A 25669-nucleotide genomic window follows, 5' to 3' on the forward strand; every position below is an offset into this window, starting at 1 on the left:
TTCAAGTGCATCCGATTTTCTGTGATCCTCTTTGTTTCTTGTCCAGCTTTCTCATGCATATGCAGCAGTTAAAAACACCATGACGGGGGCAGGCACCTCTGACTCCTCAAGGTGATACCTTTTCTCTAACACTTGAAAAAGGTCTTGTACAGCAGACTTGCTCAGTACAATACATTGTTTGACTTCTTGACTGCGGCTTCCATGATCCTTGATTGTAGACACAAGCAGGAGGAAATCCTTCACAATTTCAGCCTTTGGTCTTCATCGGTAAGTCATCGTCGGTTTCAGCTTGCATGGTTTTGATACTGGTCACCAAATGAGAAGGCTTGATAGCACTTGGACACATCCTACGATTTTATGGACCATTGCTCTTCAAGCTTATCAGATTCCTAGAAAAGTCCTACTTGGATTTTTACATTGAATCTGTGTGCAAACTGAGGAGAAATGAAACCCTTGTGTAATTTATTTGTTGGTTATTTTGTATTTTTCTCTGTAGAGATTTACAGTATCTGAGAATAATAGCAATTTGCTTGTTTACTGCCCTTTTTTTTATTGTGCTGATTAGGATTACCAGTATAATTATGAAGAGAAGTTATCCAATTCTGTGGGCACTCCTTTTGGAAATGTGTGGAACTTACATATTTGATCTGTCTATATCTCTTAAACATTCACATTTCATCTTTTTTGTCTTGCCATCTAAAAACATAAAATTGTACTACACAGTTTTACACAAACTCACTTCTCATCATTTCTGTTACTAATTTGCTAAGAGTGTTTACCACAAAGGGTTTCAGTTGTATGGTCCACCTTTCAGCTGTAGGCATTTTTTATCCATACACATGTATACATTTATATACTTGCCAATTCCTCATTTTTGTTGACCATTCATTGAGTTGCTGATCTACTGATAATATGTTTCATTTCTAAACATTCTGTTTGATTCTTTTGAATTTCTCCCTGCTATGTTTTGATAGATTCTTCATTCTGTTTTCAATTCTATCTTTATTTCTTTATATACATATAATATTCATTTTCTTTTCTTTATAGAATTCCAAATAGCTTTGATCTTTATAGGTATGATTCTGCTGTGTCTCACCCTTGTGTGTTTAGCAATTTCTAACTGTAAGCTCATTTTCCTTGAAACATTAGTGGGGATTTCTTTGAGACCAGGTTTAAAGTGTATTTACCCAGAGAGCATCCACAGGCGCTACATACAACCTGAGATCCCCTGTGCACTCAACTTTCGACTCAGGGTTTCCCAAGCCTGACAGATCATCTACAAGCAGGGAAGTAAGCCACACCTGTAGTTAGAGATTCTCAAGGGAAACGTTTTTCTTCTTTCCTTCTCCTTCCCTCCCCACCCCCACCCCAGCCAGCCAAGGGTAAGCTGGGCAGGACTCCTTTTACTGGTCCTCACCCTCTGGCAGTGCAGGGTGTTTTCTGTGCTTCACACATGGTGGAGTTTTTCCCTACCCGGTCTGCCTTTGTCTCCTGTGCGCACTGTCTATCGCCTCCTGGCGCCAGGCAAACGCCAGCCCCCACACACTCCCTTAAGCCTCTGGATTCCTGCTTTCTCATCGATTCTGGCATTGTACCTCTCCTCACTTCCTGCCTGCTCAGTGTTGAGTTTAAAATACCTGATCCAGCAACAGTAGTGCTGCACTCAGAGGGTTTCTTGGAACTTCAACTCTGCCATGCGCCTTTGAACTGGGATTTAAACACTGAAGGTGGAACAGGCCTCAAGAAACAGTTGTTGGATGAGGTTTACTTGGAACTCCTTTTCTAAACAATTGGATTATTAAATCTGTCAGTGAAATAGCCCTCAACCTATGGGCATAGCTTCTAACGTGTATTCCTGTCTCCAAAGCACAGGTTAGCATTGATCTTCATTCCACTCTTGCAGAATATTGCAAGAAATTCGGTCAAAAAGAGAAATGAAGCTCGGTATAGGCTGTGAAACTTGAAAACATCGTGCAGAGTGAAAGAAGTCCAACATAAAAGAACAGATATTATGTAATCCCATTTTAATGAAGTATTCCCCAGAAGCGAAAACAGAGACCAAAGTTCACTCGTGTTTCCCAGGAGTGAGTGGGAGGTGGGAGGCGGAGTTTGGGTTAAAGCTAATAAAACATTTGGAAACGAGTAGTGATCATTGTTGGCACGACATGACAAACATAGTTAATGTCATGGATTTGTACACACAACAGTGGGGACATGTTTTGTTCCATCTGTTTGACCACAATAAAAATATGGAGGGGGGGAGAACAATACATACTGCAAACCATGCGTCTTTTTCACACGGCCTTCGTTATGCTCCTGTGTGCAGCGTGTTTGGCTGGTGCTCAGCGGCCTCACTGGTACAGCACAGTGCCTGAGTCTGCGCTGGTCGGGCTGAGCTTGTCATGTGGTACCAGCTGTTTTTAGTCATGAACGTGTACCGCTCCTATGTTTAAAAACAACTCGTTGCAAAGAGAATACTGAAGCTTTCCGAACCTGTCCTTGGATAAAGGAAAACAAGTGAAGCAATGACAAAACAATTATTTCATATAATGGCACATTTAAAATGAAAGTTGGTTTTTTTAAGGAATGTTGTAATAACGAAATGCTGCTTAACACCTTATGTTTATCGTTAAAATTTCCTGACCTCTTCTGAGGTATAAATTCACATCTTATTCATGAAGACAGGTACCCTTGAGAGACATAGGTCTCTTTGAACACTTCTAAAATGAGAATGAAATAATTCTTTTTTGCCATATGGTCTCTATATATGTCATAATTTGTCCATTTTTATATTCTCTAAAACCTTTCCATTAGTGAGTTAGTTATCATCCCACCCCTGCCACTCTCCCTTTATTGCTGAGAGGAAACAATGCAAATAGGAATAGTTTTGATTCAATGTAAGTTTCGTGTTCACGTTTTTTCAGAGACTTCTTGGTGTAGGAACAGATTATTTGTGGACAAGTCTAGGATACTTTATGTTGCTTGATGTTGTACCCTTTACCCTCCACCCACCAAGGTTGATGAGCGCTCTGTCTGTGGATGTGTTCAAACTTGTCCGTTATGTAATTGCTTAGAAGGGCTTTTCAGGGTACATCGTGCAGTTACTCCTACTAGTAATGGTAACGTAACTCAGTTTGTACATTTGTTTTCAGGAAACCCAGTGGCTTACTCTGTCGTTATCCTCTTAGGGCAGTGCTGAACAACCTGTCCAAACTAGCAAGCTTGGCCTAGGAAGGAGGGAGTATCAGAGTTTGCCACATCGCCATCACGCTCAGCGGTCTAAGTGCCGGCCCCCTAAGGGCATGTATTTGACCCAAGAAGACGTGGTAGCTGTTTCCTGCAGCCCCACTGCAGCCAACACGATCCTGAGGCAACTGGACATGGAGCTGATTTCTCTGAAACGTCAGGTATTTTACAATTCCCTCTATTATGCGTCCCTACTTTTACCTAGAGTAAATTCACCTGCATGTTTGCTCGACTGTTCAGACATAAGGTTTATCCTTTAAAATTATCGTGATTTCAAATGATAGGAACCCTTTTTTTCTACTTTAGATTTGGATCTCACCTTTGCTGCAATCTCCCTGCTCTAAACTTTCATTTCCTCTTCTTAGGTATGAAATGGGGGATGATACCGTACTTTCCTTTATTAACCGAGCTTCTCTTACAGGTTGTTGGGACTTATATGAGATGATACAAGCAGATTGCTGAGCACAGTGCTCGGCTCACAGCGTTTAATCTGCTCATCACTAGCTACAGTAGTCGTGTGAGTGCTAGTATAAGGACGATGGTAAGGCATTTGGAGAAATTGAGCGAGAGAATATGTGCTAGGTGCTTAGAACAGTACCTGGTGTATAAGTAGATGCTTGAGGAATGAATATTACTAGATTTCTGGCCTTTCTTGGTCTTTTCTTGGTTGTTGTTTTTTTTAGGTTGGTGGTTTGTTCTTGTTGATTGATGTTCCTATCCCTTAATTCAACGTACTCATATTCTCTTGACCTCGATCAAGCAATCTCACGCGTAGGGGACGCCAGTGATTTCTGAATCTACTTTCTCTCTAGCTCCGTAGCTATGCTTCCAGTCATCTGCTAGACATCTCACCTTCCAGAGACAATTTTTCTCTATTCCTATTGTAATATCAGGATCCTCTTCGATTCTTTTTGTTGTTTTTTTTCTAGCCACAATTATTCAACCAATACAAACCGAAGCAGTAATCAAGTTGTGTGAGCTTTAATTAGGAGACTTTCTTTAAATCGGTCGTGTCATTTTTATCCCATTGCTAGTACCCTTCGTCAGTCCCTTTATCACTGCTTGTGTGCAGATAACGTCCCTGTGGATTCTCACTGCTGTCCACTTCTCTGCAGCGCCATGTTGACATTGCTGCCAGCCTTACTGTTTTAAAATGCACACGGACTGCCTTGAGCAGGTTGCAGCAGAAGCCAGCAGGGACCCATCATGCGCCATAGATAAGAAGGTGGTGTTAAGAAAGTTGAAGTGCAAGGGAAAACACTGAGAGGTTTGCAAGAGTTAAAGGCAAGAGGCAGATTTTTAAAATCCTAAAGAAAAAGAAAGTTGAAATTTATCCAGAGTTAGGAAATCACCAAATCAAAAACCAAACTCACTGCTGTCGAGTCAGTTCTGTCTCTTAGTGGTCCTCTCGGCTGGGGCGGAAGGAAGTGCCGCTGTCGCGTTTTAAGGCTGTGACTTTACAGAAGTGAAGAGTTCGCTCCTCTTTCTTCCTGGGAGCGGCTGGTGGTTGTGAACTCTTAGAGGGAAACACAGGAGACTGCTTTCAGGGGTTTTTGTTTTTAATAGTTACTCTGCAGATTATATTATGTGTTGTTGGCCTCTCACAAGGAGCCCGAGTGGCACTCTCTGGTAAGCTTTAGACTGCTACCTGCACAGGCGACAGATAAACCCAGCAGCTGCTCCAGGGGAAGCTGAGGCTGCGAGCAAAAGGCTTACAACTCTATCAATGGAAACTCCATCGATTCCGTGGCAGAGTCCGCCCACCCTTTGCTGCAGAGTCGATTCAAACTGCTAGCAGCCCAGTAGGACAGCGTAGACCTGCCCCATGGGTTCCTAAGGCTGCGCATCTTCACAGAAGAAGGCTGCCTTATCTGGCTCATGCAGAGCAACTGGTAGGTTTTCTTTGGGTTCTTCAGCCACGTGCTTGCACCCCCAGTGTTCTCTCTACCAAAGTCTGCTTACAGATAATGCAATGCCATTTCACATGCAACATCAGAACCTTGCAACAGTGTACTGTGAGACTGCAGGGACTTTCCTCTGTCTCAGACGTATTCAGACTGCTCTCTGTTGACCCTGACTACTCACCCAGGCTGCCCTTACATTGCTTTTTCCTTCTCCAGCAGATTTTCTAAGTAAATATACCACGTTACCAGCCAACATTTACTCTTTCTAACCCTTAGAAATCTAGTTTCTGCCCCCATACCTACCACGTTGAAAAAGTGATTTCAAGATTGTTTGTGAGCACGTTGTCAACTGTACTCTTCATTCTTCTCCTCCTTGACTGCTTAGTCACAGTTGACACCGTCAGCCATTTCTTCCATCTCAGAACTCCTCGTCTTTGGCTCTGTGACACCGAGCGCTCTTGAGCATACATTCGATTGACTGCTTCGTGTTCAGTCAGACCATGAGTGTTTACCTAGGACTCTCATCTTCTGGACCTTAGCATTCATTCTCTTTAGAAAGCAGTGGACAAAATTGGCCTGGAAGATTGATAATGTACTCAGTTTTTTGAAGATAACGAATCACGTGCTTGTCCAGTGGGCGTGTCCTCCTCTCTAATAGCACTACTGCAGCTTCTACTCTCGGACTATTTTCACTAACTTTTAAAAGCACTTTCTTTTCCCTGACATATACTTAATTTTTTTGTTGGGAAGGTACACAGCAGAACCACTCAACAAAAACCCAGCTGTCTCTGAGTCTACAACGGAATGACTCTGATTCTATTCTTGGAGTAGTTCAGCCATTCTCCCCCTCCTTTGCTGAGTTCTCCCCTTCTCAACAAAACGCACTGCCTCTTGGAGTTTCCTAGCTCTTCTTTCCAATGATCGGTTTGATCCCATACGGATCATCTTAAAAGAGCATAATGCTCAAGGGAGACATTTTTTAGGAGTTAACTGCAAGGAGACATCAAAGAGTTTGTGGAGAAATTCGATTTACTTTTAATTCCATTTTTCTCATGATTTTTTTGAAACCCTCTCATGGTTTGGTTTTTAAAAGACCCTAAGGAATTATTTTTGGTTTAAGGTTCAAAGAGTATCTCCTAGGGCAGTAGTTGCAAGGGGTCACCTAGCTTCTTCCAAGCCAGAAAGTCTGGATTCTGTGAGAACTTTAAATTCTGTCCTGCATTTTCCCTCTTTTGATTAGGCTTGTGCTATGGAATCTCTGACCAGAATATCCAGTAAATGGTTATTGGCATCGTTCACTTGTTCTGGTCTCACAAGACACAATTAGTTGTTCATGGAGGCAGCTAGCCACACATTTTCTCCTCCTATTCCTGACTCTCCTTCCGCTGTTGTTCCAGTATTGAACCCTGGATGTTCAGTGCAAGCTGTTAGGTTCCTCACGTAGTATGCAAAAATCTAAGAGGGAGAACCAAAGTGCTAAGCATGTTCTTAGAACAGTTAACTGTGATATCCCATGAAACCTCTGATCCAAGGAACCAAAACCCATGAAGTGTTTGGTTGTACACAAGGACCCTCAATAGCTACTCTGTTGTGTGTCTTATACATTTATCTATCACACAACTTTGGCCAAAATTTTTCCGGGGATACAACTTATTGACAATACATTAATAGGCATATAATCCTCCCCTCAATGAAATTTCTTTCATCATTTTCATTTGAAACTCAGTACTCATAAACAATAATCCTCCTGCCCCTCTTGCCTGACCCTATCGTATCACTAATAAGCTTGGGTCTCTATACAGTTGCCTGTTCTGTTCTTGTCATTTATTTAAATGAGATCATAGTATTTATTACCAAACCAATGACCCAAGTGTTATCGTTGATTCCTCCTTAGTTCTCCACAATCAAGTGTTTACCAAACCAAGCTCACTGCCTTTGAGTCAATTCTGACACATAACGACCCAGCAGGACAGAGTAAACCTTACCTAGTGGGTTTCCAAGAATAAATCTTTATGGAAGAACTCCTCATCTTTCTCCTGAAGTCGGCTGCTGGTTTTGAACTGCTGACCTTGCCGTTTGTATCCCAAGTCATAGCCAATACAACACCAAGGTTTCTGGTGTTCACAAAGGCATCTTAGTTTAGTTTCCAAGTTGTTGTTTCACCCGTCTCTGAACACCACAGCTGCCACTTCATTCCTGCTGTGTTCATGAAAGTCACCTGTGTTTCTTGCCGACACTGTGACTGTTCATCTTCTTCTAGCACATTCTTTTCTGCACAGTGTTACTAGAATGATCTTCTAAAAGGCAAAGAAGTCCGTGTTGCTCCCACGCTTACAAGTCCTTTCAAAATAATAGCCCCTTTCATTTGGTACGATCTTTAGGCAGAATCCAAACTGTTTCTTGTTGGCCCCACACTGACTTCTTGCCCCTGCAGTAGAGTCTTCCTGCCTGCCTGCATTCTGTTCTGGCTGGAATGAACTCCCACCCCACCCACCGCCAGCGTTCTCTGCTCACTTAGCCTTTGTTAGCCTTTGAAGCAGCGCAGCGCAGGTGTCTTCTCTGGAAACCTCCGTCATCTGTATCGCCACCCACTCACCAGTACATACACAGACACCTCCTTCTCTTGTTCTGGCATTTATCATACTTTTGTGTTTGCTTACCTCCCACTCACCTATGAAACCCTTGATGAGTGAGACAGAGCTAGCCATCTCATCACCCTTGAGCCTCTTAGATTTATACATGTTAGCTGTGTTTTTACGATTTCTGGTGGGAGGAGAAATCACATCATTTTATAAATATTTTATTGCTTATACTTAAGAAGAAAGAAAGGAACTCCACATGGAGAAAAAAAATTACCCCCAATCTTTACTATTCTAACAGGAGACGGGTATCATTAGCAGGGAATTTGATTCCAGTGATTCAGATTTTTAAGTTCTCCATCGTGTACTTGTGTTTCGGGAAAGCGCCCTCTGTTTCCAATGTGTAGAACGGTTGTAATGGAAGTGAATGCAGTCCTGCTCTAATGCTTGCTTTGAAACGTAAAGTTGCCACGGCACAGCCAGAATTTCAGGGAACAGTTTGAGCATAATGTGCATCTTGTGTGCGTTTATGGGATGCTTTCAGTGAACACCTGAAATACCATCTCCTTCGATTCATGTGTGTGTGCGAGTGGTCAGGTCTTTCATTTCATTTCCAGTACCCCTCCTTGCTCCGTGTCATAGTAAACTCACAAGCTGCAGCCGTTTCTATGCACCTGCCACACGCAAACTGAACGTCCTTTCCTTCTTCCTCCCAGAGATAAAATACCACTTATACTTGTGTATAAGCCGAGCGTTTCAGCACATTTTTAATGCAGTTTTTGTGGTGAAATGAGGTGCCCTGGCTGATATTCGGGTTGGTTTATGTGCGAGTATACACGACACCGTCTTTGTTAGAGGATTTATGGAACTTTTAAAACTCGTGTGTGTTTAAGTGTGCTGCTATTTTTATCAAGTTCTTATCTTTCTGTGTGTCACTGATGACGCGTTGGATGGTGTTACCCTTTTTTTTAGCGTGGAAGTGTGCATAGTGTGGTAACTTTTAAAGAGTACCTACTTTGCAAAATGATTTTCGCGACACTAAGGTTGATGCGTGGATTGGTGATTTATATAGAAAGCATTGAGAATATTTTGCACGTAATAAATATATGCTACCATCATTGGTATTTTTGGAATAAGTGTTACTTGGTCAGAACTTTATTGGTGGAATTTAGTTTCCATATCCACGGGAGAAACAAGAGGCGCTCTACGCTTGTGAAGAGCTAGAGGCTCAGAAACTCACAGGGACAGTTCCACCCTAACCTGTAGAGTTGCTGTAAGTCAGAATTTACTCAGTGGCATTGCCTTTAGTTGTTTTTGTTGTTTGTTTTAAGGTTAGTTCTCTTTGGTTGTACAAGACCTTGAAGGACTGTGACCCACAGACTTGATGGATATGTATATGCATCAGTTGAGTGAATGATGTATCACAGTCCTAAGTGTATTAAGTATTTCTGTCCTCTTCAACTAAAATTTAAGAGAATTCTGGTTGCCCTCTTCGTATATTCAGTACTCAAGCATTTGCCTAAGGAAGTAATCTGATTCGCATTTGTGGTTATTTTATTTTTGAAGGTCCAGAATGCTAAGCAAGTTAACAGTGCACTTAAACAGAAAATGGAAGGTGGAATTGAAGAATTCAAACCTCCTGAGGTATGTTACTGAAGGGTGCATATAATTAAAAGGTGAAGCCTTGTGCTTTGAGTGATCCTGTTCAACTCTTATTTTGGTCATGTTCTTAATGCTTTGAAGCCTTCATACTACAGAGCACTTGCTGCGTTTGTTTGTCATTGAGACCGCTGGATTTTTGATCCTTGACCCATGCTTTTGGACTAAAGTTCAGCCATTTCTTCCCTACCTGTAGCAATTCCTGTCGAGCACAGTGAATTTGGCAGGTGTCTGTAGAGGCAGGCCCAGGGCATATGAAACGAGAAGAGCCAGCCAGTGCAGGGCTGGCCCCGCAGCATGGTTTGCTCAAAGGCGTTACCTGCTTGAGTGAATTGGTGACACAGTAAGGAAGTGAGCACTAATATTGGCGTATATTATAACATGTTTAATTTTTATTTTAAGGTATTTGTCTTTTTATTCAAATTTCCCATTAGGATTTCAATATATGGACTTACATCCCTGAAAAGATAAAATCTAAAAATCAGATATAGATGGACCATTGTCTCAAGTCTTACTTGTATTTCAGGTGAAACCTGTGTGACTTGCTTTTGTTTTTGTTTTGTTTTTCAATATTTGTGATAATTATAGGATTACTTAAATGCTCTTAAGGGCAAACCAGGTCTTTTTGTAAAACTTTCTTAATAAAAGCTTTATTTTCTTTTCCCTATCCTGAATTTGCTTTTATGTGTATGTGGTAATCAAATCATTTCAGTTGCTGCTAGTGAAACACCTTCCCCCACCCCCCCCCAAAAAAACCCAAAAAACCCAAAACACAGGTTGTTTGAAATATCTGTCATTGAAGTATGTGTACGGGGGTGGGGGGAGGGGAATACAGAAGAAAAGTGCTTCACAAATAGTGTTCTATGTGTGTCCTCAATCAGTATCCTCCAGGAAGGAAGAATCACTGTGAAGAAAGTTTTTGCCTTGAGTGAGCTCTCTGAAAGAGGCTAAGCAATGCTAATGAAAAGGAAGGAAAACCAGGCACACTATTATATGATACCAACCCTACAGGTCTACTGACACATAAAGGAGACTACGCTACTTTACATTGTGTCGCTGTAACAAACTTAAAAGATAAAAGCAGAAACCTCAAATGCCTATCATTCCATAATTTTAAAGTGAAATAAAATAAATGCAGCAGTAGGAAGAAACACGGACTACTGCCAAGAGCTTTCTGCACGTACACTGAAGAAAGTGAGAATTTCATCAGGACACATGTCTTGCCAAGATTGTCTGAAAAAGAAAGAAAGCCAGAGTCATTTGCAGTCATCGAATAAAGTGAAGGGATTATTAGCCTCTTTCTTAAAAGAAACACAAAGCCCCCATAGTGTTATTGGGAAAAGTCTACCAAATGTTCAAAGAAAGCAAAATTCTAAAGCAATATTTCCAGAGAATTACAGGACAGCCCCACTCACTAGCATAAAGTAAGACATGTAAGTGCCGTGACAATTATAACTTTCTTGTAAACGGCCTCATTTCAGCCTCATATACTGACAGAGAAGTTGGCTGAACAGATACTGTTAGTTTCACATAAGGAAATGACTTGGAATGAGTGTTGGACTTGTTCAAGGTCACATGTCTAGTATGTGGCCAAACTCTGGCTAGATTTTACTTTTTTAAGCGTCTGGGTTGGAATCTACTAAGATCAGCATTTTTCATGCTACGTCTTAATTTTGGATATAATAGCAGGAAACATCAGACACTTAATAGGTATTGGATTAGTAATTATCAAATACTTATTGCATATTTTGGTGTACTATAAAAATAATGATCAAAATAAAGCAACCACAATCTTCATATTATTCCTTTTGCTTTGTATGGGGAAAGAGTAGTGTGAACAGATGTATTTCAAAGGGCTAGCTGAATAACAGTATAGACTTGGAAAATTCAGGTTTTTATCCCCTACCATTAGCCTAGATTTCCTAGGTTATTAGACTTTGGAATAATTACATAGGCCATTAAATGAAGTACCTTATCTGGAAGTGACAATTCTAAGATGCTTTACTTAAAATTTGATTGTGTTTGTTAGTTTCTTTAGGGGAAAACTGAGTGATTTCATGTCAGGTGCTACATAGGCAATGTGGACAGTTTGTTGGGGATGAGAAGGTGAAGAAGGTGTGGATTTTCAACCTTTAAAAAAACATCATTTTAGATGTTAAGAGGCCGATGGTCGGTGTGTAAGTAAAATACCAGAGGAGAACAGGTGATATGACTGAGACAACAGGGAGACTCCAGGCAGAGAGAAGAACATAAGCAATGGTTTGATGTTGAGTGGTCCATTCAAATTATAAAATCAGTGGGGGAAATTTAAAACACCTTTTAAAAGGTCAGCTGGTATTCCCTGAGTACTTATTACTTGCTCATTATTTTGCTAATTAACATTGAGAATGTAAAAGAAGGATCAAATCATATTTTCTCCAGAAGCGTGCTGTCTGCTGAGGAAGGCAAATTGTAATGCCGAGAAGGGACGAGCCCAGTGCTCAAGGGGCTGTTGACAAGGTTGAACAGCGGCTTGCTTCATTGTGGTAGGAATGCGTGGTCAGTCCAGAGTCTAAACTTCCTTATGATAGATAGCTGGAGAGAGAAGTTTCCCTTTTGCATTGAGTCACATGGAAAAGCTGTACAGTTTCTGCAATACAGACAGGATGTAATGAACATTTTTAACTTGGGGAAAATACCCTAGATGTATTATGCAGAATAAAATTTAGGAAGAGAGCAACTGCATTGCAGCTACAATACCAAGTGTGTGAGCGGTAAAGTAAAATGGGTTAAGGAGCACCAGAGAGGCTAGACAAGTCATCACCCAAATGGCATTTCAAAGTAGAAATGAGTGTGATTTCCTCAAAGTATATGAGAGTGTTGGGGATGAAGGATGGGCACTGTGTTTTGTTACACTTCAGTTTGTTTAGCTAGAGGTGGGTAGGCAGAGAACAAACAAAAAAAAATTACTGAATGCCAAGAAGGAAGAATAATTATAGGTAAGAAAAGGAGTATTTCTGAAGCTAGACATTTCCCCATCTGTGGATGTTTTCATTCAGAGTGAATGGTAGTTTTTTACTATGGATGTTGGCTACAATTTTCATATTGTGTGACTTCTTCCAACACAAAGAGAGTGTGACTTTCCTACTGACCATTAAATAAATAAATAAAGCAGGAGATGGAGGAGGAGGGAGAGAGGGCGGTGCAGGATGTAGGGACAAGGTAATCATTAGGGAAATGATGTGGTAACAATTCTGAATTCGCTAAAGGTGTTCAGAAGGCTTAGCCCTTTTGTGTTACTATGTTTCAAAGAAGCATTTCCAATTGAGGTTTGCTGGAAAAGAATATGTTCAAGAGTATACCTAGTGAACCACAGATGCCATACAATTTTCCATTTCTAGATATATGTAGGTATAGTTTCCTTATGTCTCTGCAGGACTTTCTTGAGTTTTCCTATTTCTCTATCAGTCTTTCCCTAGTCTACTACTTTAATTTTGCCACACGAGTTATTCAAACTTCCACAGTTTCAGGGCCTCCCTGCATTTTTTTCTACTGAATCATCTTAAAGTTTAATATTGACAACCATAATTAAATTCCACAACTCTCTTTTGGGGGGATGTTAGTTCCACAACTCTTAACTCCCTGTCCATGCCCTTTGAGAGATTCTGTTCTCATGTATTACTATTATGTTTTCTTAGCTATAATTTTCTTTCTATCCTAAAATATTGCTGTTCTTGTCCTCAGAATTCATTTCTCTTTCTTCCCTCCCTTGGAGATACCATACAGCCTCAAAAATAAAACCAGACTCTTTGGCATCAGCTCTGTCCCAGTTCATAGGAGCTCACAAGGGCAGTTCTGCGGGTTTCCCAGATTGTTCATTGCAGTAGGCAGGCTCGTCTTCCACAGAAGGGTTAGTGGTTTGGAACTGCTGATCTTGCTACCACGGCTCACAACTCAGTACCCTAAGGTCACATTGTACGTGTCGTTAAATGATACGCAAATTCAACCACGGGCACTCAGTCAAATACAAAGAACGGGTATGTTTAATAGAAACAGTTGTAGTAGTCCTGCAATTCTGTCTGGATACCATTTAGTGAATGTGTACCTCGAGTGTGCACTTAGGGGCTGGACACTCAATCTGCTCTTCTTCCCCTGGTTTTCGCTTCCACGTGCCTCTTGTGTGAACATCTCATTGAACAAAGTGAGATTCTCACATGTAAAGTTCTTTTTCCCATATATCACTTCCCTGAGTTCAAGCCAAGGACCCTTCTCTGAGGGTAAAACCTGACAAACTAGTGGTCCATTCGAATGCTGGAGAGATGCCTGTGTTCACTCACTGAGCGACTGGGCCTGGCTCCATTGCTACTTTTGTAAGCCTGCTTCAAAGGCAAGAGACTGGGGAGTGGAAGGCTGGATCGGCACCTTTTTTCCTTTTCATTCGAGACTTTTTAAAACCCCACATCTGAGTTAGATACATCTAACTCATTGTATTCCCTTATGAAATGTCCTCAAATCTTTCAAATATGTGTTTGAGTAAATTGATATCATAGCACTCCCAGTGAAAGCTGACTGCCGCCTGAATATACCAGTACCTCATTCTGGTTGTATCCGTTCCTCTTAGCCTCACCTTCTCTCACCTCCCAGATGAGCATTTCTTTGCTTCTTAATGGCATTACCCTGTCCCCATATTTCTCGGCTTAAAATCTTATTCTGGTTAGTCATTTGCTCACCTCTCACCTCCTCACTCCCCTGTCCCATCCCTCCAACCCAAAACTTCTTATTAAATTCAGTGTGAATTTAGCCAACTTTGGTTTTCACCACCCTACCAAAAGTGGTCCTTAGCAGATTTTACTTAAGTTAAATATTACCAGCCTCCCCGACACAAGTTCTTGGCATAAATTCTGTTCTCGTCACATGAAATGCCTTCTCGTCTATTTTTACGTTTTTCCCCTGTTGTAAATCCCATCTCAGTCTCCAGCCTGTACAACTTTACTTTGCCCTTTCCCTCCTCTTCAATCATAGTGTTTCTCCTTTCTTTAAATTTCTAATGCATGTAGTAATGTTTACTTGTAGCTATAATACTTGTGTTTATTCCAAATTCCTGGTTAGATTATAAATGCTAGGCAGTTTAGATGCTGTATCTTTATTTTGTGATCTACATTGTAGGCATATTTTTAAGATGTGCTTGCTTTTAAAATAAGGTTTTTGCAGAGTACTTTATTTCTTCCATCACTTTGGCTCCCTTTGCATTGGCAGGAGCCCTGGTGGTGTAGTGGGTACGAGTAGGGCTGCTGACTGCCAAGCCGGCAGTGGGAAGCCACCAGGCGCTCCCTGCACACGAGAAAGACCCGGCTCTCTTCTCCTGCAAAGAGTTAAAATCTTGGCACCTCACAGAGGCAAGTTCTACCCTGTTCTATAAGGCCATGAGTTTGGTTTTTCGTGAATAAAAGGAGCCCCGGAGCCATAGTTGGCTGGGCGTTGGGTTGCTAACTGAAAGGTTGGTAGTTCAGACCCACTGGTTGTTCTGCTCCCATAGAAATTCACAACCTCATAAACCCCAGGAAGCAGTTCTGCTCTGCCTTCTGAGGTCACTGTAAGTGAGGGTTGATTTGAGGCTGTGGATTTGGTTTTTGGGTTTCGTTAGTGATACTTTTCTTATAGTTCTGTCTTTCAGATTTAACAGCCATCAATTAATCCAACTGTGCTTGCTCAGGCACTGCACAGGTGCTTTTGACATATATCTAAATACATCCTCATGATTAATTATATTGGATCCTCTGTGCCCAAGTGTTCATTATATCTGGGAGAAGCACCAGGAAGCAAAAGTTGCCAATAAGAAAATACCCACACATTGGGCTCTGTTTACCAATGCTCTGTAATTACTCTAGTGTTATCTAACCCACCACATCACCATCTTCCTGTCACTCTCTGACCAATACTCTATGAGGATCGCACACATCGAAATGCAATCTCCATATGACAGAAGATGCAAGGCTTCGTAACCTTTGTCAACGTGCAAGAGAGTTCTGAATCATTCGCAAATGGGTGACATGTGGGCATCCAGCTGAATTCCCAATTTAAGGGAAAGGAATGAAGACTCAGAGCCAAGAACTGCAAAACAATAGTTTACAGCTATTTGGCCCGTGGGGGGAGGGGGGAAACTACTTCCAAAATGAACTGATTGTCTTAATTTTAATTTTCATATCAAGTTACAATCAACCTTTTATTTTTCCAGCATTCATTATGAACTTTTAGCCCTGTTTTAAAGAGATCCCAGCAACAACTTTCCTGTTTCCTTCCTCTCTTTCTACTGCTGTCTTTTGCCTCGTTGGTAGTACCCTAGTCTTAAGCCATCTGGCCCATTTGCTGTGCCTTTTTCATCTCATCTAAAATCCAGTGCTTTCTGCTTTCAGTTGTTCCCCTTCCGGCCTCTTATAGTAAAAGAAAACAATTTTGTTTTCCTATTTTTGTTTCACTTACTGTTTCACTCTTGATTCATCGTGAAGAAGTTGGTGTTATTCAAAGTCTCTACGTGCCATAGACACTCCTTTGCCTAAGACTGTTTTGAGGTGTTGAGGCAAGACCTACACACCTCTGTCCACTCAAAGGACACCTTCCTTACTGTTTCACCCAGCATAATCTGATCTCAATACCCAGCCACTTTTTCTCGGCAGTTACTACTTTAAACCTCTGTTATTTCCATCCTTCTATCTACTGTCACAGGTCTTTGATTGTCAGGTGTCAAAAGGCATACACTAATGGATTTTGACAAGATATTTAATAGTATGATAAGAGGCATATCTAAAACCTAGGATGTTTCTTAAAGACAAAAATTCTTTGCAGCTGTGTCAGATTCAGTACACCACCACCACTCCCCCCTCCCCCCCCCCCACACACACACCCTTGGCAGGCACTGTCCTCAAAGGCTGCCACAGAAACACTGTGACTCATGAGCCCTGTTCTTTTTCTTTTGGACCTCAGGGATAAATTGTGTTGCAGATATATTTTTTTTATCTTTGGAAATCTTGCCCAGGAGGGGCATCCATTTTTATTAGTGGGTCCCTTTCTGACTTCAGACATTCAGGACTTAGGCCTGGTCTCCGGTTCCATGTTAACTTACACTACCGTTGTTACAGGGCAGGGTATGTTTAATACAAGTGTCAGGGGAAGAAATTTTGTGTTCCTCACCAAAGAAAACAAAGCTTCCTGAAATGTTGAGAGCTGGGCTGAAGTTGTATGATGGGGACAGGGTAGTCAGAAAACGGGGGCTGCCCTGGTGGATGATGGCCGGTTAGATTGTCTCTTGACCAGAACATAGCGCAAGCATTGCTCATTCGCCCCAATCAGTGCATTTCCCTGGCATTATCTTCCTGTGTGGGTCAAAGGTAATGCAGAATATATTGTTTAATTCTTCTAAAAAGTAAATCTTCATAAATTAGAGTTTTAGTAATCTCATGTCTATGATTTGGTGAAAGTTAAGAAAAAAATAAGCACTTTGGAAAAATGTCTGTCTTCATATCCTCATTAGGAAACTTCTCTTTAATTTTGTAGTCAAATCAGAAAATTAATGCCCGTTGGACCACAGAGGAGCAGCTTCTAGCAGTGCAAGGTATATTAAAGATAAGCAGTTATTGTTGTTAATAATTCTCTTTAACTTGTCATGAAAGGGGACTCCTGCCCTAGGTCTCCCCTTCCTTTAGAAACGGATCAAGAAAGGGCTCTGTTCACCTTGGTGAACCAGGAAGTCTGTGGCACGGGAACCTGGGTGCATTTGGGGTCCTGAGTAGCACCTCAGGCATGCGCTTCACTCACTGCAGTGGAGGTGGTGGCAAGCCAGCGCAAGCTGGGTGGGCCTGGGCCCTCTGTGCCTCTGCTTCAGCATCACTGAGACGGAGTCCATTCTTACTGTGGCACTGATCAGTAGCTCATAGTTAAAAGCAAAAAGGAACGATGGCATGTTTCTGCTTTCGCTAAATACTCTCTCAATACAGAGTTTCTCTAATTGATAAATGCCAGGCACTACCAATATTAACCGTGTGCTTAACTTTTCAGTGTATCTTACCTTACTTAAGAGATGTGCCCCCAAATGCTTAGATACCTGATGTAGAAACCATACAGTGAAATTATAACATATGTATGTGTGTCTGGAGGGGAGGGGAGAGACTTCAAGGGACATAAAAAATACATGTACATATAGTGTTTTTAAGTCGCTATAAGAATGCTGTGTTAAAGCGTATGGCAGAAGACTGAATTACAAATATGTATGGGCAAAATTAGCAGCATAAACTTGGGTTAACTCCTGTTGGTATTGCTTAAAGAAGGGAAATGTTGTACTTAAATTCATCGTTAGGGGTCACTGGTGTCTTCTGCTCAAAATAAACCATCTGCACAATTGATGGTGTAACTTACAGTTTTGTTGACGTTTTCTTTCTTCTTGGCCCCCTGTGTTTAGGACTAGTATCCTTTGACCTAGGTTATCAAGGGCTTGAAAGAATGAGGCCAAGTACACGTGTATTACTCACTCTAGCAGTGAAACATAGCCTACCCTTTAAAATAGTCCCTGATACATATCAAAGAACATGTTTAATTTTAAAATACTGTGCAAGTATCTTTGGCTATGAGAATGAGGTAATTGCAGATTGACTGATAGATGATTCTGCAGTTTGGATTAGGAAAAGTGAGAGGTAGCCAGCCAGTAATTGAAAATGTCACAGGCGGGTGCCAGCCAGATGATATCAGCCTTCCCCTTTGGCCCGTGCCACCCAGCACAGCCTTTCAGGACGAGAGGTGCCTGGCGCTGTGGAGGCTGGCTGCGCGCCGAGCACCCTGTAGGACTCAACTGCTGAGTGAGACACAAAGCTTAGTTCATTTATAAGGTTCAACGATAGCTTTTTTAAAGTAGAAAAGTAAAATATGTTTTAAAAATACAGGAGCATTTTCAATGGTTGCTTCATATTCCTGTAGAACTATGATGACTCACAGCTCTTAAGAATTCGTTTGCATTGGCACTGGTTTTTTAATTTGTATAAAGCCAATATTTCCCTCTGTTACAGCTTACTGCCTGTAAGAACTGAACCCTGGCTTCCAGTATTCAGTTGCTGCGTGGTTAGAATACCAATCCTGTACTCAGGGAATTATCCCAGTCAAAGGATTTTCTGACAAGCCACTACCAGGACAATCTGAGCAAATAATTTTCTATACATCATTCTGGATCTGACATTGTTCTATAGCCCTGCTTTTAACTGGCAGTGGCCACTGAACTGTATGGCTCCGGTGGAGACTGGGCGAAGAGAAAGTCAAGGGAAGGGCAGTGGCAAGATTTATGTATTCATGGATAGTTTGATCTGTGTATGTGGACGTTATCTCAGCTTGCTAACATTAAAAGGAATGAGTGCTAATGTAGAGATAACCAGACATTTCTCTGTGCTGAAATTATCATGTTTTTCCCGCATAGTTTAAAAGTAATCCTTATATTTTACTAGTACAGTCATTTGTACCAAAATACACATTTTTAGGCTTTTAAAGGTGTTTTCCTAATACTATGTTTCTGTCTGTTTTAATTTATTTATTTTGACCTTTTGGAATCTTTGTTTTCACTTAGCTTTTTTTGTTCAGAGTTGTGTTTTTCTTTCATTGTTAACAAAAAATAGATCAATAGAAAGTTACTTGCGTCCAAAATAGCAATTTTAGAAATAATTAAAAGGTGCCCGCTTTGTCTAATTACTCACACATGTATGTAATGTTCAGAAGTGTGTCTTAGAATAAGTATAATCATGCCGCAGCGTCACCGCTACTAGAATCTAGTGTGTTTGTTTTAACATGCAGAATCTGCTGTCTCAAAATCCTATCATAGTTATTTTTGTTTTTTCTTTTCCTTCTTCTGTTTACAAACTGTTTATATGGTTTTACTCTAGTGGCCATTTGAATTTTGATATTAAGGCATTTTACACGTACTTTCAGATTTGACACTCATTCATAAAGCTCAGAGTAAGCTATTACAATTACAGTAACTTAGAACTTAGTAACTCTGTCACTAGTGATATTTATATTAAATACAATTTAAAATATTTAAACAATTAAATAAAAATTTCTGTGTTTGTACAGTGACTCTACTAAAGCCAAGCAAAATATGTTATGATTCCTTGGGGTTAAATATGTACATGTGTGCTTCAAAAAGTTTGTGGGAAAACAACCTCTCTTATCCTTTAATTTCATTTTCCATGAACTGTTTGAAGTTCCCTTCTATTTCACGCCTCACTTTCCTGTCCCATTCGCTTTATATTGGTGCTAAAGATGGTATATTTAAGTAAGGAGAAAGAATCTTGCTCAGGCTAAGTAGGAAGGTTTGCACTTCGTTCATTTGTTACTGTATTTTGTTCAATCTAGTTCAAACTCTATTAGAATATTATAAGAAAAGATAATTTAATACTCTTAAAAATTTTTTGCCCAGAGTAGTATTTCTATAATCTCTGTCACTTGTTACAACTGTATTTAGTTTTTACTTGTTCCACCTTTAAGTACCTGCAGTTTCTACTTAATGAATACTGGGTTCAAGCTGAAACCAACTATGCCCTTCTCATGCTTGTATTAGTGATGAATGATTATCCTGTTTGCAGTTCACACTTGTGATTTATATACCAAACATTATTTGGTAATCAAGAATTAGGAAAGGAATTAGGTTTTAGGTGTGTGTGTTCTGTTTTTTTCACGTGTGCAAGGAAACAATTGGCTTGTTTTTTTTTAAAAATCTCAACATTTTTAATGATAGTACAGATAATTTATTTTTGCAATATCTGGCAAGCAACATAGTATAAAATGTTTGTCATTTTACTTTATATATTACATGTGTTCATTTTCTATTCATTAGTGGTTTTTAAAAAGTATATTCCCAATTGCAATATTTGCTGCTTTAGAATAAACAACAAATATCCAATTTAATGAAGATAACTTTAATTTTCAGTTCTTTTTACCTGTTGCCTATCTTCTCATTATAAAACAGGAAATGACAACTGTTCTGGTAGGTTACGTTTATAGATACATGTTGCGTTCTCTTTCTATAGTTCATAGATACATTTCTTTTTGAGAGAACTGAAGTTGAAAGTCTCAAAAATCCTTTTCCTCATTTTAATCTCATACTTTAAAAAAAGCCAAAGTAGTTCATAAAGTAGAAGCAAAATCAGGTTTTGTGATTAATATAGACGGTGTTATAGCCCATTGCATGAAGAATCAAAAGTAAGTGACAATAGGAGATTCATGCCTTGCCATTCAATTGGTACCAGTTTATTTTGGAGAGTTTTTCACTAAAAGAGAGAGACTTTAAGAATGGTGGGTCCAGAAATGTAATTGGTAGTCCTGAGGTACTTACTTAAGCTAATTCATGATCCAATATTCCCAGCATTTTGTAATGAAATTTAAATTACAACAAGGAAGATGGAGTCTCTAACCCTGAGGAGACCTTTAGAAGAAGGATGTATCTTTTTTCACTTTACCCCTTGCATAGATAACAGCTATATTGTCAGCCTGCTATTATAGATATCTTTTCTACCTTCATTAATTCTGTCATTTCAAAGAGATTTACAGGAGGTGGAAAGAAATGCGTGTTTCCGGATGGCTGAGTTTGCAATGTGCTTTCTTGGTAGTAGAAGCAGTCGCGTTCCCGGTGTATCTCGTGGTGTCGGTGCTTACAGGTGCCGCTGAGCCAACTCCAGGAGCCTGTGGACGAGCCGAGACCCGCCCCCCGGGCCGTCCTCACAGCTGCTCTTCGATTGGAGCCCGCTGTTGGCAGCCACCGTGCCAGTCCATCTTGTCGAGGGTCTTGTTCACTGCCCTTTCACTCGATTGCCACGCATGATGTCCTTCTCCAGGATAGCATGTCCATCTCAATATGAGTACTTCTCAAATATAGCTTTTCCCAAGTATCATGTTTATCACATGTTCATTTTAAGAAGCAGGAAAAATTAGCTCTTGAAATTACAATACTCAGAAGTAGATGGTCACTTAGTGTTTAAACTCTTTATATTTTTGTATAATCTAAAGTCAAAATTTTTTAAATTACATCATGATCATAACAAAAGAAAATGTCCATGATAATCCTTCTAATTAAAAAATCTGTTTTCGTATCACAAGTTGGGAAACACCTATGCTTCTGAAGTTACCATCTTATCATCCAAAATTTTAAAATAAGAATAGATAGTTTTGTGTTGGGCAGTATAGACTCCTGGTTGAAAAAATGTGGGCTTTCATAAAATGTAATAATAATAAATTTTCCTTGAGTTAATTCCTAAAGAAAACTCAATATATGAGTTGAAGATTATATGATAGTATTTGCTATAGAGTAGAAAACCAAATTGTTTCATTGTATCTGCAAATTAAACTTATAAACCCAAAACAACTTTTTCCCTTTCCCTGGGGAATTTATAGTTTCTTTCTTTTAAGATTCTCAAAATGTTTATTCCAGTAATCCTTGGAAAAGAATCTTGCCCCCAAATTGAGATGTTGTATCTGATTTAGCCACTGGGCTTTGGTTGGGCCTGAGCCTTTGCAAAACAGGGAGGGAAAAAGAAGAAGAAGAAAAGCAGTAACAGTGAAGAACTCACTGCCATCGAGTTGATTCCAGTTCACATCGACCCAACAGGACAGAGCAGGGCTGCCCCGTGGCTTTCACAGGCTGGCTCTTTAAGAGAGTGGGAAGCCTCATTGTCTCCCCATAATGGCTGACCTTGTGGTTCACAAGCCACTCTAATTCACTACACCACCAGAGCGCTGCACAGAAGGGATTCATCATTGTACTTCACCCCGTGTTGATAAAGAAGCAGATGAGGCGGCTTGTTAATTATAGACTATAGAAAAATGATGGACTCCCTTCCTCCCAGGAGCAGATCAGAACTAAGGTAGTTCTGGTGCCAGTATGCTGCTGAGGTCTTTGCTCTTCATTCCTTGTTGGATTAGCCTTTCAAATCATAAGTAGGGGTTCTTCCTTTTGAAGAAGTAGTTTCCTGTGGTCTTTGACCAGTTGAGCTCCAGGTGAGAACCTAAGAAGCCCGCCTTCTAGTCAAAGCATGCTGTTTGCAGCAGCAGCATTTGGCACTTGGAGCCTATAAAGAAATCATATATGCCACTGTGTGGTTTCTCAGGAGATCTGGCAAGAAAAATGGAGTAAAACACAAGAAGAAAGACAAATCTGATTCCTGTTTCCTGAGTATATCTTGTTTACTCAGAACAGTAGCAAAGCTGGTGCTGATTCGAACACCATAGGACAGTAGTACCCTTTGACCTCATGGCACACGGAGAAAATGAAGAAGCTTGTCTCAACACAGGGCTGACACATGAGGTTGCTCTTGACCAGAGCCTGCTAGGGAACCCCCTTTGCTGTGGTGCAGCCTGAGGGGATTCCTGCCTTGGTACACTTTTCTTGCACACTGATTGAGAGCAGGGAGGGAGCCTTACCCAGAGTGCAGTCTGCAGTGTTTTGGCGGCTTAAGATGTTGCCAGCCAAGTAGGTGATACAGGACTGATGTGCATGAACTAACAAGCAATCCAGGCATTTTAATCTAAACCCAAGTAACTTGGAAAAGTGGGAAGTAATTCTGGGATTGAGGTCTCTAACTTGTAAAATGTAACCACATTGCTCACAAAGTGAAGGCCATTTAAAACAGTAGAAAATAAGGAAGTAACCTCTCTAAAGCAGTGGTTCTCAACTTTCCCAATGCCGGGATCCTTTAATACAGTTCCTCATGTTGTGGTGAATCCCCGACCATAAAATTATTTTTGTTGCGACTTCATAACTGTCATTTTGCCACTGTTATGAATCGGGTGACCCCTTTAAAAGGGTTGTTCGACCCCCAACGGGGTTGCAACCCACAGGTTGAGAACCACTGCTCTAAAGGAATAGAGTCAGAAGAACTGTATCCTGGAATCAGACTTGGGTACAACTTAGTGGTAGATTTGGGAATACTTTTGCTAAACAAGTAGATATTCTAAGGATCGTAATATCTTCTGATTTGGGGTTGGAGTTAGCCTGAATATAATTTAGTGCTAGGAATCAGAAGCTTTAACTCTAGGCTTGTTTAATGTTTCCATTTCTAAACTCGTGTTCAGCAAGTTTGGCCATTTCTAGATGTAAATGCAAGTACTTATGAAAATCAGTATCCACATAGAGTCCCAGGTCTAGTGGGTTTATGAAATGATCAGATTTTGTCTTGAGAAATGGCACAGAGACTTGGCTATTTGAAAGGAGTTGTTTTTTTACAATGTTCAAGTGATAAGGGAAATATTTGAATATGTTACAATGACTCCTATTGTAAAATAAGCCCAGATTTTCATTGCCAAGTAGCCCCTTGAGGAAACTCAGTGCTCTCATAGTTCATACTCTGGAAAATCTTCTCGTGAGTGTTCGGATAATTCATGTATGTTGATAAGCATGGTGAACTCTGCCTTGGTGCACTTGTGAACTCGACATTACCTTACTGTTTATACATATATATATGTTTCTCTTTAAGAGCAGAGAAAATGACCATAGTTTTAACCCCAGACTACATTGAAAATAAGATATGATTGTGGGATAAATGTCAGACCTCATCACTAATTCTCGAAGATGTGAAGACTTCTCTGTAGAGTCCAGCCCGACTAGTTGAATGTAGCCAAAGATGCTTATTGTCAGATTTTCAATTTAACAGAAGGGCTGGATTTAAAATGGGAACCCTGCCACACGATGCTGCTGCTTTAAGGTAATAGGGAATTTGCACCAGTTATTATTAGTTGAGAATATAGCTAGCATTTCTGCTGGGTTCCTAAACATGTCCTTATGTTGCCCTTTTCTCTGTGATAATATCTCCATTTATCTACTTACCTAGTCCCCGTATTTATTTCTGCTTAAACAAAGGCTTTACTACATCAACACCAATATTTTTGTCTCTTCTCTCTTTCATTAATGAGGTACTATTTCTGATATTTCAAATAGTAGTTATGAAATTATAAAACAAAAATTCCTGCTAAGCCTTGATATTTTGAGCAAAATGTTTCTTTCTAGATAAGTTTAAGACCAAATTATTATCTGATTATAAAATCGCTTTAAATTCTGTAATGTAATTGGTTCATAAATGAAACTAAGTTCTCACACTGTACAACTCTTTTTAGTTTAAGATGTAATGGTAAGCAAAACAGGTGTTCTGGAAGTAGGTACCACTCTAAGCTAGTCTCCGGGCTGAAAAGCATAGTTTCATCTGTAGAGTCCTCAGATGTTATTAGAAGAGTTAAAATCCAACTAACTGTGAAATAGACCTAACAATTTTTGTCCATCCAATAGTGATGATTGTCTTGTTTTTTAAATGTGTGGTTTCCCATCTTTCTTCTGTTCCTTGGTAACCTGGAGGAATAGGCACGCAGTCATGTTAAAGTTAGCATTAAGACCACAACCACCATGCTTTTTCTTAATGGGGACCCTTGAGGCTGCTCACTCATTCCATTGAGGGGATGGAAGAGATGGTTCATTCCCATCCAGTATTGTTCACAAACGGTGTTGCTCAAATCTAGGTGACTGGCTACTAGGGAAATTGAGGATGGAACAAAGAATTCAATGCTTTACAATAATGGACTATATTTGAGAGTTCGAGAGAGGATTGGAGAAAATAACTGAGTATGTAAAAAATGGTAAGTTCTGATCGTTCAGTTGAAGGCAAGTGAGTGGCTCGATGAAATGACATAATCATTAGTTTTCATCCTGTGACCCCGGTGTCTTAGCCTCTGTCTCAGGATTGAGGAATGAGCAGTTTATCAGAAAGGCTATTCGTTGCTGGTATCGTTTGTGTGTGCATGATGTGTAGTCCACACAGCTCTCCTTGTTGATCCTTCACAGGTGTATTATTTACTTTGCCTTCCAGGTGTCCGCAAATATGGTAAAGATTTTCAAGCTATTGCAGATGTAATTGGCAACAAGACTGTTGGCCAAGTGAAGAACTTCTTTGTAAACTACAGGCGTCGGTTTAACTTAGAGGAGGTATTGCAGGAGTGGGAAGCAGAACAAGGAACCCAGGCTTCTAATGGTGATGCTTCTACTTTAGGGGAGGAGACAAAAAGTGCTTCTAATGTGCCATCAGGGAAGAGCACTGATGAAGAAGAGGAGGTGTGTTTGCGTATGGATTTGAGTTAATATGAGTTGAGGAATCACCATTTTGTGTGGTGTTCTGTAAGGTTAATTTGTCAGAGGACTAGCTAAATGAACATGAAAGGCTGACAATACACTTACTCAGTGGTACATTTCTAGTGACTCTTAAGTCACAATGACATGCTAGCTCTGACCCAGAC

General features: G+C 40.3%; 1 protein-coding gene and 1 pseudogene across 5 annotated transcripts in view; both read left to right on the forward strand.

The window, feature by feature from the left end:
• The window catches only part of RCOR3 (REST corepressor 3), a 50703-nt gene that overhangs the window by 23310 nt on the left and 1724 nt on the right, over window positions 1–25669 (forward strand). For 2 of the 5 annotated variants that reach the window (XM_075530006.1, XM_075530014.1), the window contains exons 8-11: window positions 3189–3407; window positions 9296–9373; window positions 16919–16976; window positions 25246–25487. In XM_075530006.1, coding sequence (XP_075386121.1) covers window positions 3189–3407; window positions 9296–9373; window positions 16919–16976; window positions 25246–25487 — 597 coding nt within the window. The remainder of the gene's footprint in view (window positions 1–3188; window positions 3408–9295; window positions 9374–16918; window positions 16977–25245; window positions 25488–25669) is intronic. The other 3 variants (XM_075530021.1, XM_075530035.1, XM_075530026.1) reach the window with 3 other exon arrangements.
• On the forward strand, window positions 16206–16372 carry LOC142437682 (small nucleolar RNA SNORA5; annotated as a pseudogene).

This window comes from Tenrec ecaudatus, chromosome 1, assembly GCF_050624435.1.
Source record: "Tenrec ecaudatus isolate mTenEca1 chromosome 1, mTenEca1.hap1, whole genome shotgun sequence".
In the NCBI taxonomy this organism is placed as follows: Eukaryota; Metazoa; Chordata; class Mammalia; order Afrosoricida; family Tenrecidae; genus Tenrec; species Tenrec ecaudatus.